Source organism: Xenopus laevis, chromosome 5S, assembly GCF_017654675.1.
Source record: "Xenopus laevis strain J_2021 chromosome 5S, Xenopus_laevis_v10.1, whole genome shotgun sequence".
Taxonomy (NCBI): Eukaryota; Metazoa; Chordata; class Amphibia; order Anura; family Pipidae; genus Xenopus; species Xenopus laevis.
The window spans coordinates 114,259,131-114,275,236 of NC_054380.1; the positions used below are offsets into that span (position 1 = coordinate 114,259,131).

Here is a 16,106-nt window from a genome sequence, read left to right on the forward strand (position 1 = left end):
AGGGCATGTAAAGGCAAAAAAAATAAATCTTTACTTTCTTTAATGAAAAAGAAACCTATTTCCAATATACTTTAATTAAAAAATGTGTATAATTTTTATAAGAAACCTGACTGTATGCAGTGAAATTCTCCCTTCATTTACTGCTGTTTATGATGATCCCTAAGCAGTCCAGACCACACTGAGCATGTGCACAGTCTTAGTCTTGCAAAGATGTTTAACAAAGTTACAAGATGGTGGCCCCTTGTAGCCAACTTTGAAAACATACATTTTTTGTTTGATTAGGCTTGTGGTGCAGTAAGTTCATGTTTATATTTTGTATACAAAATACAGCATTTCTAGCCTTATTCTATTTTAGACTTTACATGCCCTTTAACTACATGATTTAAGTGAAATACTACTTACTTTGACGAAGCAACCAACCACTTTTTACGTAAGCCATAGCTTCTGCTCCTAGAAATAGAAGATTAATATTATCATGTATCTGCTAAACAGGTGTTTTGTAAGCACATGCACTTGCATTTATACTGAATTACTTATGAGACAGGGGACCAGGGAAGTGCATTGTAAGAAGCACTTCCATTATACTTATTTTTTTTTTTAATTTAGCCTTTAGCGTGCTTCCACAACCCCCTGAATTTTGTATATGCTAAACAGGAGGACAGTTGCAACACTGTATTAGTTTTAGACTATTATTCTAAGCAGGTTAACAGCTATTATAATTGATGTAGGGAACTCCCAGGAAAGACAGCCTATGATTGGGCCCCATGAAAATGGAATTATAAATATATATATATAGGAACAGAGAATAGCACGCACACCGAATCTTCTTTTCTCCAAAAGATTTATTAGGATACAAAAGCGTTACATCGGATTTACATCGACGTTTCGGTTGTGCTCTACAACCTTTGTCAAGATGTGTTACTTAATATTTCAAATTTCAATTTGAAACATGATTTCTCATAGTCAGAAAATACTTTCTCTAATACACATAATACAGAGACTACAACTATAGCAAACACGCAGCCATACATGTATATAAATATGTTCTTATAACCTTCTTCTCTTTCTCATGGATGGGAAGATGAGGCTCCTCGGCTGCTAGTTTGCTGTTCATACTGCAGTTGATATATTTGTTATGAAGTGAGTTTTGTTATGAATTATAGATGAAGCAGACGGAAAAGCAGTGGGATAATGAAGCCACTGATGCTAAGAATATGTTTATTTCTGGATGAGAACAAGCCCTGTGTTTACTTAATGTTGTTACCACAACCACCTATTAAACCCTTTCTAAACTGCTGAATATTGAGATGATTGCATCTATTTATTGGGGTGTTTTGCAAGTTAATTGGGATAGTCATTTCAGTTTGCCTTCTGCAGCATGTCAAGAGTTGTTCTGCAACAATTAAATAAAATAACTTGGAATCCATACTTATTTTTTTAAATATGTAAATAGTAAAAAAATTAAGCAAGAGGGAGGTCAGTTGACTGTTACACTCTACTCATCCTTGGCTACCCAAAACATAACAAATTGACAATGAGCTGAATTATTACATGGCAGACAGATGCGCACTAAGTTACATGTTGCAGACATTAAACTTCCACAAAATACTGTGCCTACAAAATCATCTACTGCTGACATTGTGAAAGTCAACAAGCCAAATGCAAGGCGTATACTGACAGAAAACGTGGTGCCAGAGAAGTATACTTTCAGCCTGGATCTTTAGTCAGAATTAAGAAACCAGGAATACTGAAACAAGGACAATCTAAATTGATGGACGCATATGGGGGAAAATTCACTAAGATTCTTAGTTGCGCCAGGCGTAACTTCGCCGCACTTCGCCACACTTCGCCAGCGCTCCACAAATTCACTAAAATCCGAATTTGCGCTCAGGGGTAGCGTAAGGTTGCGAAGTTGCGCTAGCGTTGATTCGCTAAGCGAAGCGAAGTTACGCTAGCGATGGTTAATTTGCATACGGCGCCAAATTCAAATTTCAATGGAGGAATACGTACAATCACTACAAATGCCTGGGAAACCTTCAAAACATCAAATAATTTTTTTTTTTTTGCCCTACACATGTGCCCACTGTATAGTTAAGTTGTGATGAGTTAGGAAATGTAGGGGGGAAGGAGGGGAGCCCCAAAAATTTTTTCGATCTTTTTCAGCCTATCACCCATAGTATAGAAAAAACGCCAGCGTTTTTTGGGACTAAGAAAAAATTTGAACTTTTTTTGAAGCAATCCCTATCTACTCTATTGCGCTTCGCCTGGTCTGAGTTGGCGAAGGAAGTCTAGCGTAAAAGGTAGTGTTCAGTACAATGCGCGCGTTAGTGAATTTGCGTAGTTACGTCCGTTGCGCAAATCCGCCAGGCGTAAGGGTGCGAATTAACACTAGCGAATTTGCGAAGTAGCGAAAATGACCAACACTAGCGAATTGACGCTAGCGTTAGGCGCTTCGTGAATTTGCCCCATGGAATGCAAGTCATCTTGCTCCTGTTAGATTTGACTTTGGAGAAGCTCCATTTGATGAAGGACTACCTGCATGGACCCAGGACTATGTGATGTGAATAATGTATATTATTGCTTTAAGATGCATTGTTGTTTATTACATTTGCCCTAATGCTTTCCTACTTTCGGGGGAATATGTGATGTTTACACAAATGTCCTGTAGATGTCACTGTGCTCAGACTTATACTGTGTATACTTCCTGACAGCTTAAAAGTGAAAGTGACTGTTGGATAATGGCTGCATGAGTCTCTGGTAATAAAGCACTGTTATACTCTACTCATCCTCGGCTACCCAAAACATAACAGAAAGTTACTGATTAAATTCAGGAAAAATTTGCCTGAAGTATAATATTTGTACTTAGGAGAGAACTGGCTGGAGAACTGGCGGAAGGATAGATTACAAAGAGTGGTGGTTAATAGAGCATTTCTAATTGGACCAGTTTTGGGCTCCAAATATCAATGAGCTGGAGAGAATGCAGAGACCAACTAAATTTATAAAAGGCATGAAGGATGTAAACTGTGAGAGAAGACTGTCAAGGTTGTTTTTTTTTCCTCTGGAGAGAAAGTGTGAAGGGACATAATTATGCTTTACGAATACATTAGAGTACATTATAGACAAATAGCAGGGGATCTTTTTTTTACCATAGAAAAGATTAACGCACAAGAGGCCCTCCTTTAGATTGGGCTCTAATAAGGTACTTTTCTAAGTAAACTCACATAAGGAATATGGGGGTGTATGCTAACTGCAAGGAATAAAAAATGTAAGTAATGTTAGACAAAGAAACAAACTCTACTTGCACATAAGGCACAAGGATCCTATGACAGGGACCTATGGGGCAGAACCCGAATATAGGTCTCCATGATCCCTTTTGATAATGTGAAGTTTCTTCCCAAAATAGAAAATAGTATTACCAATATACAACGTTTGCAGTGGAAAAGCTGATTCATCTTATTAATTTGGGCCCCTTGAAATAAAGAAAATAAATAAATTCTGCTATAAAGGTGACCATTTGACATAGACCTAAGTCAAACTTGCTTTGAGGACCCAAATTAAATGCAACAGGCCTTGTATACAAGACATAAATAAGTAGACTGCGTAGCCTAGGTAGATTTATTTGTACAGCTTCCAAAAATGAAAACTTACATTTCCTGTTAATCTGGTAGGCTATGGAATATGCTTTAGTGCCAAAAACTGCTCAATTATTTTCTCTCATTCTATCTTTCTAACAAATACAAGCATATTTATATTGCCTTTTTTTTTTTTAACTTTCAGTATGTTATAGAACGGCTAATTCTAAATAACTTCATTTGGTCTTTTTTTATAGCTTTTGAATTATTTCCAGCTTTCAAAATGGGGTCACTGATCTAAAAAAAAACACTCTGTAAGGCTACACATTTAGGGGGTTTAACAGATTTTGTTTAACAGATTTTGACTCCAAAACAGCAATTTGGCAGGTTTTGGATGGCGAATGGTCGAAGTGGAATTTTTAAAGAGACAGTACATGATAAATTTCGATATTCAAATTTTTGAATCTTTTTTCAAATTCTAATCGAATTTGGACTATTCCCTAGTTACACAAAAAAATAACTCGGAATTTGAATATTCACTTCAACCTTTGATAAATCTGCCCCTTATTGTTATTGCTACCTTTTATTACTTATCTTTCTATTCAGGTCCTCCCCTATTCGTAGTTCAGTCTCTTATTCAAATCAATGCATGGTTGTTAGGGTAAATTGGACCCTAGCGACCAGTTTGTGGAAATTACACTGGAGAGCTTCTGAATAAAAAGCTAAATAAATGTAAATTATTGTATTTTGTAGCTCAAAAGCCACAAAATAAAAGCCAATTGCAAATTGTCTCAGAACATCATACTATGCATCATACTAAAAATTGATTTAAGGATGAACACCTTTAATGACACTAGTGTTATGTTCATGTGAAAAATTTTAAGACATCCAGCATGAAATAGCTTACGGTGTTCTAAGGTGGCTGCATGACATTTTACTGAACAAACCTGGATCTGAGTCTGTTTACATAATAAGTCATAGCCCTTAGCACTGATCACATGAATGCGCAATACAAATGTGACTGCATAATAACAATCCTCTTACACAATACTGTTTGGAAAGGTACTTCCCTATATATATATTGTAATATTGAGGGGTAATCGCAGCCAGCACGCAGTACACCGTTCTAAGAGAAATTCAATTTATTTAGAAACTTAAAATCAAAGTAGCTTTTCTTCATCAGAAAGTAAATGAACATATAATAAGCAGCTTACTTCAGCTTGTGAAGGTCCTTTGGTTTTACAGTGTCCAAAGTAGGCCTGGTCAGTCCACTTGAGGCCAAACAACAAAACCAACAAATGTCCAATATTAGCAGGCTTTCTTTCATAGTCATTTGCACACAAGGATATGTTTTAGTCCTTTCCTTTAGCCTGTAGAAAAACTTCCAGCTCACAGGCTCCAGGCACCATTCTCTACATTCAATTGCACCCGTGATTCCTCTTTATGCAGAGTAAAGGTCAGGTGTGTGCCCTAAAAAACTAAGAAAAAACACAGCAACTGGTGTTGCTGCCAAATAATCCCCAGACTCCTTCCCTGAAACACGCTGCTTAAAGGGACCACAGCCCAAATAATGGAGAAATATACCTCCCGTCAAGGAGCCAGCCCTGGTGTTCTCTACAATATATAATATTCCCCATGTGCATTAAAATGCACATGTTTGCCCAGGAGCAGTAACCCATAGTAACCAATAGGATCATTGCTTTTGAACAGATGACCAGTAATTTCTGCCTTCTGATTGGTTGCTGTGGGTTACTGCTCCTGGGCAAACTTAGTGTATTTCATTACATAACCCCCTATAATGCTTGTAGCTAGTGCAAATAGCTAATTTAAGTGCAACCACATGTCAGAGCCAGACAGCGAATTAATGGTATTGCCTTTCATTTTCTTTTGAACAATACAGTTAGATATAGGTGCGTAATCTTCTTTTGCCGACACTGAGCATGGGCAGTTGATGCCAGGTCCAGAGTGCAGTAGTGTTGTTTGGGAGAGAGACGTCCCATGAGACCTATTGTTCCTGGGTCTAGGTGTTGCTGACTACCAGTTGTATTCCCTTACATATTTCACAGGTTTTGCAGGATTTTTGTGTAATTATACACACATATATATATATATATATATATATATATATATATATATATATATATATATATATACACATACATATACACATTATGGCTCAGACAAAACTTTTCTATTGGAAGAAAAATGTCCTTACACCTCAACACTTAGGGGCATATTTATCAAGGGTCAAATTTCGAATTGGAAAAACTTCGAAATTCGAATTCAAAAAGACCAACCAAATTTAAGGGTCTAATATCGAATATCGAGGGAGAATTAACCCTCGAATTCGACCCTCGAAGTTAAATCCTTGGAATATCGAATTCGAAGGATTTTGCGCAAATACTTTGATCGATCGAAGTAAAAATCGATTTGAAGGATTTTAATTGATCGATTGAATGATTTTTCTTCGATCAGAAAAAGCTTAGAAAACTTATGGGGAAGGTCCCCATAGGCTAACATTGTAGCTCGGTAGGTTTAAAGTGGCGAAGTATGTAGTCAAAGTTTTTTTTAAGGAGACAGTACTTTGACTATCGAATGGTCAAATAGTCGAACTATTTTTAGTTTGAATCGTTCAAATCGAAGTCGAAGGTCGTAGTAGCCTATTCGATGGTCAAAGTATCCAAACAAAAACGTCGAAATTCAAAGTTTTTTTACTTCGAATCCTTCACTCGAGCTTAGTATATGTGCCCCTAAGTTTTTTTTGGTCGAATAGGTCCGTTTTCGATCGAATAGGTCTGTATTCGGCCAAATTATAATCGTACGAATCAAAGGAATAGCGCATTCAATCGAATTTGATTCAAAGTTTTTCGCAAAAAAATGTAGATTTTTCAAAATACACCAATTGACTCCATCACTCCAAATAGGTTCTAGGAGGTCCCCCATAGGCTAAAACAGAATTCTGCAGGTTTTAGATGGCGAATGGTGGAAGTCGAATTTTAAAAATTCGATTAGAGTTTTTTCTCAGAAAATAACTCAAATGTGAGGAAGGCTGCAAACATCACCAAATTAATCCTTGGACCTCTCCCATTGACTTATACAGCAATTTGGCAGGAATTCGTTGGCGAATAGTCAAATTTGAGTTCTTTAAGGGCCAGAGTATGATAAATCTCGAAAATCTAATTTGAATTTTTAAAAAACAAATCTAATGTGAGGAAGGCTGCAAACATCACCAAATTAATCCCTGGACCGCTCCCATTGACTTATACAGCAATTTGGCAGGTATTAGGTGGCGAATAGATCTTTAAGGGCCAGAGTATGATAAATCTTGAAAATCTAATTTGAATTTTTTAAAAAACTCAATTCTAATTTGGAAACTCCCTAGTTGAATTTTTGCCCATTAAAAACTCAAAAATGCTAAATTCGACCCTTGATAAATCTGCCCCTTAGGGGTTATTTCCTAAAACTCTACTTTTTCTCACTGTTTGGCAAAAAATAACCAAAAAAAGTGAATCTCCTTTATTTGCTGAAATAAGTTCTCAACAAATTTGCTGCAAAATAAGTTGCAACAAAATGAAGCGCCAATTCGAATCATGTGACTTTTTCGAATTGACGCTTTGAAAACTTGACTGTGTCGTTGCTCAGAAAACTCAAATTTATTGGAATATTGAACACAAACGTTCCAAAAGTTAAAGGGACAATCTGCCATTGACTTTTACATGATTTTGACAGGTTTTAGCTGGAGTATTTTCATATTGTAATTTTAGCAGCTTCAGCGCATAATAGATCTCAAAAAATTCTAAGGTTTTTTCCCCCTCCAAAAATTTGGATTTTTTTTGCCCCTTTAAAACTCAACCTTTAATAAATAGACCCCTTAAACTCTTTCATTGCAGTACTGGTGTTTTAGCACAGTCTAATCATATATATCTGAAACTGTCACTTTTGTACAGTTTTCTAGTGTTAATAGCTAGTTTATATACAAACTGTGTAATAACACAATTATTATAGATACATAAAAGAATTGGTGAAGTAGCAATGCCTACCTGAAAGATTGGCAGTTCAATATTTTCAATAACTGCAACCTGCTCTCAAGCGAACTCTGAGGCTCGTATGATTCTTTCCTGCTTGGCACCGCCTTGTCTCACAACAATCTTATGACCGATGACTGGAGTGACTGTATCCTTGCAGCTGCCACAGTTCTCTCTGTTACTGTGGGTTTCTGGGAACTGTAGTCTTTGAAATATGCAGCAACTTGTTTGGCGAGTTTGAGAAAATGTGCATTCTGGAGTGTTCCACAGCTTTCTCTGTTAATAGCCCTTTGGCACTCAAACAATGCCTCCTATTTATCAGCATTACTGGAGCTTTGGCCTCCCAAATATCTTTTAAAATCATTTTTATATGATTTTAATTTTATAAGACAAACATTACTGGAGGAAAAAAATTTTGGAATTTCCAATATAAATTTTAAATGCATATAATGCATTATCTGTCATTTTTGTAAAAATATATAATATACTGTACAAAAAACATAACAGCACACCCTTGGTTACAGTAAATTGCCTTTTGCTGTTTTTTATGCATGAAAACAGCTTCAGCCCATGTCCTGCCACGCAGTGTTATCAATTGCACTGTGCAAATATTAGGAATGAATCATCCAATTGCACAGTACCAGTCTAGTAATGTTATCATCGGGTAATATTGAATATACCTGCTCTACATACCGGGAATGCAAACAATTTCAGTAAATCATTTATTCACCTACAGTCAACATTACATTTAGTTATTTCAACTAATAGCAACATTAAAGGGCCACTACCATCATATTTGTGTCGCAAAAGAAAGTGACATTTTTGTAAGGCCAAATGATGAAGTTACAATTTACTCCTTAAAATTTCAAAAAAGTTTTAATTACCTTTGTGCATTGAAATGACAAGATAACTGTGAGATAACTGAAATAAGAGCAAATGAGCAGGCCCAGACTGGCAACCTGTGGATTCTAGTGGAAATTTGGCAAAATGACAATTCACAGCAAATTTTTCAATTTACTAAAAGATGAAGATGACAATTTGCTAGCAAAAAAACTCAGCACTAAAGAACTTTTGCACAGTTTTTGCCAGTGAATTTTCATCACTCTCCATTCATTTCTATGGGATTTTTAAAAGAGTTTTTATCAATGGGTGAAAGTTCGCCATTTGCTCAATATGCCTTTAAAAATACAATAGAATTGAATTGGTAGTGGCAGAATTTCACTCTAATGGACTGTGGTTATCTCTAATTTACCTCTTTGATAAATATATCCCAAGGAATCTGTCATAAGGATGTGCTGGTTGTGTTTGTGTATTATAATTCTGTGGTGCCTTAAAATCATTCGAATTCATGTTTCTGAATTTTTCATGGCAAAATTGTGAATTCAGATTTAAGCTTCCGAAACTCAATGTTTCGGATTTATTCAGTGCAGAAATCTAAGAAAAAATTCAACCTTAAAAATTTTGCATCTAAAAGTTAGCAAATTCGTGTATAAGTCAATGGGAGTTGTATTAGCAAGATGTATCAATGAGTTTTTGAGACTTTTTAAAGAACTGGCAGGCTCATTGAAAATAATGGGTACAGTATGATTCACAATGTTTGTGTTCGTTTTCACAGGATCGAGCACTGACTATTGCAGTGGCATAACTAGATGTTAAAGGGCCCACAACAAAGTCAACCTAGGGCCCCAAAACATTGGTAAGTTGATTCTACCAAGATATACTGAAATTGTTAAAGTTACCAGGCCTTCTAAAGACTGGGGCACCCGCAACAGCAGGATCTGCTTCCCCTGTAGTGATGCCCCTGGACTACTGAAGTTTTTAATAAATAAGATTGGCAAGTTACACATTTTTTCGATATAAAAAAAAAACTGGGAGCATGGCGTAATGCTGACTTCAGAAAGCATGTTCTCTGTTGGCTCTGCACCCGTTCGGCCATTAATCTTCTATAATATGCCCCAATAGTACTTCCAGCAGCCAAAATAAAATCTTTCAGCTCCAGAGAATGACACAAACCAGTAAAACAAAAGAGAAATCAACAAAAAACTTGATTGTATAATAAACCATAAACAACTATTTTAAATAACCAGTATGTATACCAGTAAACAATAACAACAACACATACATTATCTGAGAAAATCTGAAAACTTTAGGATTAACAAAACCTATTCAAATGAACTTTTCTCTTTGTTAATTTATCAATGATTCAATCATGTGAAAACTTTCTGACTTTCAGCTATAATTCAGCTATATTTGCAAGTAGAGCAAAGCCGTTTAGCCTTTCTTCTCTATGAGAAGATCTCAGGTAGTTTTCACTCTTTTTAGGCAAGAAATTTTTTTTAAGCAAAAGCACTGCAGGTGTTGCCAGTGTGCAAAGATAAATGTGTAACGCTACATACACATTGGGTAAAGCACTTCCAGTGAGTTTCAGCAGCTGAGATATAGTGATGTCCAGAGCACCAATACTTTTTGTCAGGGGGCCTAGCGGTTCCCAGAGGGAGTAGTCCGGACCAAGGAGGAAGCCTAGGAGCAGAAGTCCAGGTCGAGGTAGCCAAAGGGTTAAACAGGAGATGGGGTCAGGTCACAGGCAAAAAGTTCACAAGGAAGGCAGAATTATAACAGAATCAAAGTCCAGGCAAGGGTCAAGGTCCAAATAAGTCTTCACAAATATATTAGAGCACCCAGTTACGATTAAACAAACAATTCCTATAATTGGGCAGGGATACAGCATTCGAGGCGCCCTTTTATTCAAACTTTGGCGCCGGCGATGACGTCATCGCCCTGCATCATCGTTCAGGCGTTGCATCCACGTGGACCGCATGGGCACCGCCATTTTGGATCCCGCACTGCCTGGAGAAGACGCGCCGATGTGCACTCCCAGCGGTGGTACTGACAGTACCCCGCCACGGGGGGCCACTGGACCACCAAGTCTGGGCTTCTGAGGAAACTGATTGTAGAATGCCTTTACCAAGCGTGGAGCATGTACATCAGTGTGTTTTTCCCATGGCCAAAACTCTTACAAATAATAAGGAACTGGAGAGAACCTCTGGAAATTCTGGAGTCTAAGATCTTTTCCACCTCATACTCTTGTTGGCCGTCCACAGAGATAGCTGCAGGGGGAGACTGATCAGAAGAGAAGCAACTGGAAATTGCTGGTTTCACCAGGGAGACATGAAACACATTGGGAATTCACATCTCAGGGGGAAGTTGAAGTCTAACAGCCACGGGATTGACAATCTCCACAATGGAGAATGGACCAACAAATTTTGGACCCAACTTGGAAGAAGGCACTCTTAAACGAATGTTTCTAGTGGATAACCACACCTTGTCACCAACCTTGTATGGAGGAGAGGTCCTGGGTCTCCTATCAGCAAAAGTCTTGTGCACAAGAGCACTCTTTGCCAAACCCGATTTGGTTATAGCCCAAATAGCAGACATATGGGCTGCATGATCATCTGCGGCAGGGACATCAGACAAAATGAAGTCTTGTGGAAAGGCTTGAGGATGTTTTCCGTACACAGTCATAAATGGAGACCTTCCAGTAGATGTGTGGCAAGCATTAATGTGAGCGAATTCCACCCGCGGGAGGTGGTCGGACCAGTCATCCTGACAAAGGGAAACATGCTTCACATGATTCACACGCTCCGCTGCCCCATTGGTTTGGGGATGATAGGCAGAGGAGAATTGAAGAGTGATATCCAAGTCTTTACAAAAGGAGCGCCAGAACTTAGCTGTAAATTAAGATCCCCTGTCAGAGACTATCTCAGACGGGAAGCCATGCAACCGGAAAATAAATTGTATGAAGAGCTGGGATAATTCCACCGCAGAGGGGAGTTTTTGCAAAGGGATGAAATGTGCCATCTTGCTGAAGCGGTCAATAACTACCCAGATCACAGTGTTCCCTCTTGAGGGTGGAAGCTCTACAATGAAGTCCATTGCTAAGGGAGTCCATGGACGAAAGGGGATGGGTAGAGGTTGTAATAACCCGCTAGGGCGAGTATGGCTAGCCTTGGAAGTGGCACAAATGGTACAGGCAGCAACAAAGTCTTTGACGTCTTTACGGATAGTCGGCCACCAGACTAGGCGTCGTAACAGCTCAAGAGTCTTTTCAGGACCAGGATGTCCAGCTGGCTTGGAACAGTGAGTCTGTTGTAGGATGGTAATCTATGCAGGGACACAGACCACTGTCTTTCTTCTCCACGAAGAAGCCAGCTCCTGCCGGGGAGGTCGAAGGGTGAATAAATCCCGGAGATCTCTGCAGGAGAGAGAAGATAGGTGCGACCCCTGGGAGGCATGGCTCCAGGAAGGAGATTGACGGGACAATCCTAGAGACGATGAGGAGGGAGGAACTCTGCGGATTTTTTACAGAAGACGTCGGAAAATTCCTTGTAGCAGGAAGGCAGGGCTTTAAGATCCGTTGAAGAGATAGTCACCCGGTGGAGGGGATTAGCGGGAAAACAATGTTCTCGACAGAATGGACTCCAACGAGAGATCTGCCCCGAAGAAAGGGTTATGTAGACGAAGCTGGGGTAGACCGAAGACGACAGGAACGGAAGGGCAGGAAATAATTAGGAACGATAACTTTCCTTAATGTAAAGTCCCAACCTGCACAGGCAATTCCCCTGTCGTCATGGAAATTATCTCCGATGTATGTGGCCTGTCGTCAATTGCTGTAACCCAAAGGGGAGTGGTCAATGGATACAGGGGAACCTCCATATATTTGGCAAAGAGAGCATCCATGAAATTCCCGGCAGTCCCTAAATCGATGAAGGCAGAGCCGACAATAGTCTTAGTGGCTAGATGAATCTGTAAAGGCAGAAGAAGTTCTCTTGGGATTTTGGAGTAAAGCCACCCTCATATGTCTTCCCAGGTTTACCTTGAAGAAGAGGACCCTTCGGCTTCACAGGGCAGGAATTGGCAAAATGAGACTGACCACCACAATACAGACATAGTCCTGCCAAAAGCCTCCAGAGCTTTTCATGTTCAGAAAGACGTTCCCTTCGATTTGCATGGGTTCCTCCGGAGGAATAACAGAAGGCTGCTGGGGTGATGGAGGTAACAGGGGTCTTTGAAAGCGGGGAGCCAATGAGGGTTGGAATCTCTTGACATGGTCCTTATCTACTTGATGTTCTCTTTGCCGAGTGTCCACCTTGACAGCCAAAGCAATAAGGTCTTCTACCAGTGTAGGTAATTCACGGAAGACCAGGTCGTCTTTATGGCGGATAGAGAGCCCATTGTAGAAGGCAGCATGATAGGCTTCATTGTTCCAACCCATCTCTGCAGCATATGGAATTCAAAAGCATATTCAGCAACGTTGCGACTCCCCTGGCGAATCAGGGCTCTGAAACAGCTTTGATGAATCGGTCGCAACCCGACCGGGAGCATCAAACACAGTCCAGAATTCCAGGAGGAAAGCATCATCAATTAAAGGAGACTCCTTTTCCCAGTGCGGAGAAGCCAATTTGAGTGCTTTCCCAGCCAGACTCGTAATTACAAATCCCACCTTGGCTCGCTCAGACTCAGATTGAGTGGGTTGCAGAGCAAACTGGATCTGGCACTGGTTCACAAAACCACAACATGCTTGGGGATCCCCACTGTAGAGAGGAGGTGCCGGAATACATGAATTTTATGGCACAGGTTGTTGAGGAGCCTACCAGAAGAAATGCTATTCTGGATTTAGTGATCTCAAATGACCCAGAACTTATAGCAAATGTGCAAGTCATTGAACCCCTGGGTAATAGTGAGCATAATGTTATATCATTTAATGTCTGGTGCAAAAAAAACATATATACTGGGGCAACAAAAACCATGAATTTTGCAAAAGCTATTTTTAGTGCCTTGAGGGCTGCCCTACAGAGTATTGATTGGGGCATTAAGTTTTCAGCTAAAAACACAGCACAGAAATGGTTGTCATTTAAAATGATATTAAATCATTACTGTTCTCAATTTATTCCCTTAAGGAGTAAATGTAGAAGCTCTAAGAATCATCCTATGTGGCTTAATACAGAAGTAAAGAAGTTAATAGGAAAGAAGAGAAAGGCATTTAAAAACTATAAATATGTTGGGACAGAAGCTGCATTTAATGAATATAAACACTGTAATAAATGTTGTATATCAGCAATCCGGAAGGCAAAGAAAGGAAATGAAGAGTTAATTGCGATGGAGGTGAAAACTAACCCTAAAAAGTTTTTTAAATATATTAATAGTAAAAAGATGCAGGTTGAGAGTGTTGCTCTATTAAATAATAGTACCAGTTTGGTTGTAACAGATACAGAAAAGGCAAATGTGTTAAATCAGTTCTTTTCTTCAGTATATACAATAGAGGAGTCTGAGTTCCCAGGCTCACTTTATAGCTGCACTAATGGCTCAGCTCAATCTAGTCAGTGGCAGACTCAGGATATGATCCATAAAGCTTTAATAAAAATTAATGTAAACAAGGCTCCAGGGCCTGATGGCATACACCCCGGATTCTAAGAGAGCTTAGTTCAGTTTTAGACCAGCCCCTATTTCTGATTTTCTCAGATTCACTTTCATCTGGTATGGTGTCTATGGATTGGAGAAAAGCTGATGTTATTCCAATATTTTATTACGATCTCAGCCTGGCAATTATAGGCCAGTAAGCTTGACATCTGTGGTGGGAAAATTATTTGAAGGCTTGTTAAGGGATCACATTCAAAATTTTGTCCTAGTGAATGGCAATATGAGCAGCAATCAGCATGGCTTTATGAAGGATAGGTCATGTCAGACAAATTTGATTGCCTTTTATGATGAGGTAAGTAAGATGCTGGACAGTGGGGGGGGCAGTAGATGTGATCTATTTGGATTTTGCCAAAGCGTTTGATACTGTGCCCCCAGGGCCGGATTTACATAGTAGGCGCCCCTAGGCCCACTACCGTTCGTCGCCCCTGTCCCCTCAAGGGGGACAGGAGCAATGGGGATTGGCACACAGGAAATTTGAAAAATGATTGTATCTCCAGCGCATCCCCAGTGTTTTTGAACCAATGTGGGTGTGGTTGGGCAGCATGCCGCCCCCCTAAAATCCTGCCACCCTAGGCCCGGGCCTAGGTGGCCTTTCCACAAATCCGTAGAAAGTCTTTAATCAAACCAGTAGAAACAGGTCTCCAGTGGCTCAATGAAATAATGCAGGAATTTGTGAGTGTATAGTTCAGAGTTCGATCCCAGGTAGCTCCTGACAACCTCCTTTTTAGAACAGTTTCTCCTTTGTTTTCTCTAAAAGGGCAGCGGAGAACCTTCCACCACACACATTCTAAATTGGGCACAACCCCTTTCATTAGGGGCAATCCAAAGTTTATAGAGGTTTGCCAATTACTATCGGCAATTTATAAAAGATTTCTCTACTCTGGTGGCCCCAATTACTGCCCTGACTAAAAATGGGTTGGATCCCTGTATTTGTCTGCAGAGGCCATAGAGGCCTTTGACCTGTTAAAGAAGTCTTTTATTTCAGCTCCGGTACTCCAGCATACTGATTTCTCTCTTCCCTTCCTAGTCGAAGCAAGTGCTTCTGAGATTGGAGTCAGAGCAGTTTTATCACAGCGACACCCTGTTAAAGGAAAAATACATAGTCTGAATGGCTAAAAAAAAGTCTAATGATATTAGCGCAGGTCCCATTGACTTCTGTAAGACCTTGACTGCTTTAGCTTGCCAAAGTTTAGCATTAAAGGTTTTTTTGTTTTTTACACTTCATAAAGGTCAAATTTTTGGAGCTTTACAGAAATAAAAAAAACAAATTTTTAGAGAAAACATTTAGTACTCAACACATTATAAATATATTAAGGACATTGAAACATTTTAAGCACAATTATGCACTCACACCTTTACTGCACAATTAAAGTAGTGAGCACCACATTTGCTATTCAATTATCGATACGTGCATAGGAGGTCAAGTACTGCCTCTCTACCTTTTGTGCCTTGTAGAGTTTGATAGACGGTGTCCTCATCTGTCACCACTCCCCTTATGCTCCTCTCCTGCTTTTCCCAGTTATCTCAGCCAGGAAATTCTAAGAACCTAAAACTGAAACTCATTTCCCTCTTAAACATTTCACAACAATCCTGCACAACATAAGATGAAAGAGACTTGGGGCAGAATTAGTAATATTTCTATTTATAAAAACTTAAAGGGGAACACCACAAAAACATAACTTAAGCTTTTTGAAAAGTAAACATAATTTCAAGCAACTTTGCAATATACATCAATTAAAAAATGTGCATACTTTTCATGATTTTTTTTGACAGTTCCATAAGCCTAGCCCCCTGCTCTCCTGCTGATCTGTCTGACTACTTTGCTGAGCTGGCTAACTACTGTTACTTTGTATCAGCAGACATCTGTCCTCAGCCTGCATCCTCCAAACCCCACAATTCCCTGCACACGTGATTTCAATAAGGAACAGAACATCATAGTGCAATGCATTGTGGGTTATGTAGTTCCTGCATGCTGTCTGTAAGCTGTTGATAAGTTGTTACAATTTATAACTTCAGTGTTTAGTCCCTCCTT

At 39.2% G+C, this 16,106-nt stretch overlaps 1 protein-coding gene across 4 annotated transcripts in view; it reads right to left on the bottom strand.

Annotated features, from left to right (window-relative positions):
* plekhb2.S (pleckstrin homology domain containing B2 S homeolog) overlaps positions 1-16,106 on the bottom strand; it is a 48,638-nt gene that overhangs the window by 10,163 nt on the left and 22,369 nt on the right. For 2 of the 4 annotated variants that reach the window (XM_041563933.1, XM_041563932.1), the window contains one exon: positions 403-450. In XM_041563933.1, coding sequence (XP_041419867.1) covers positions 403-439 — 37 coding nt within the window. In that variant the 5' untranslated portion in view covers positions 440-450. 4 annotated transcript variants of the gene reach the window in all.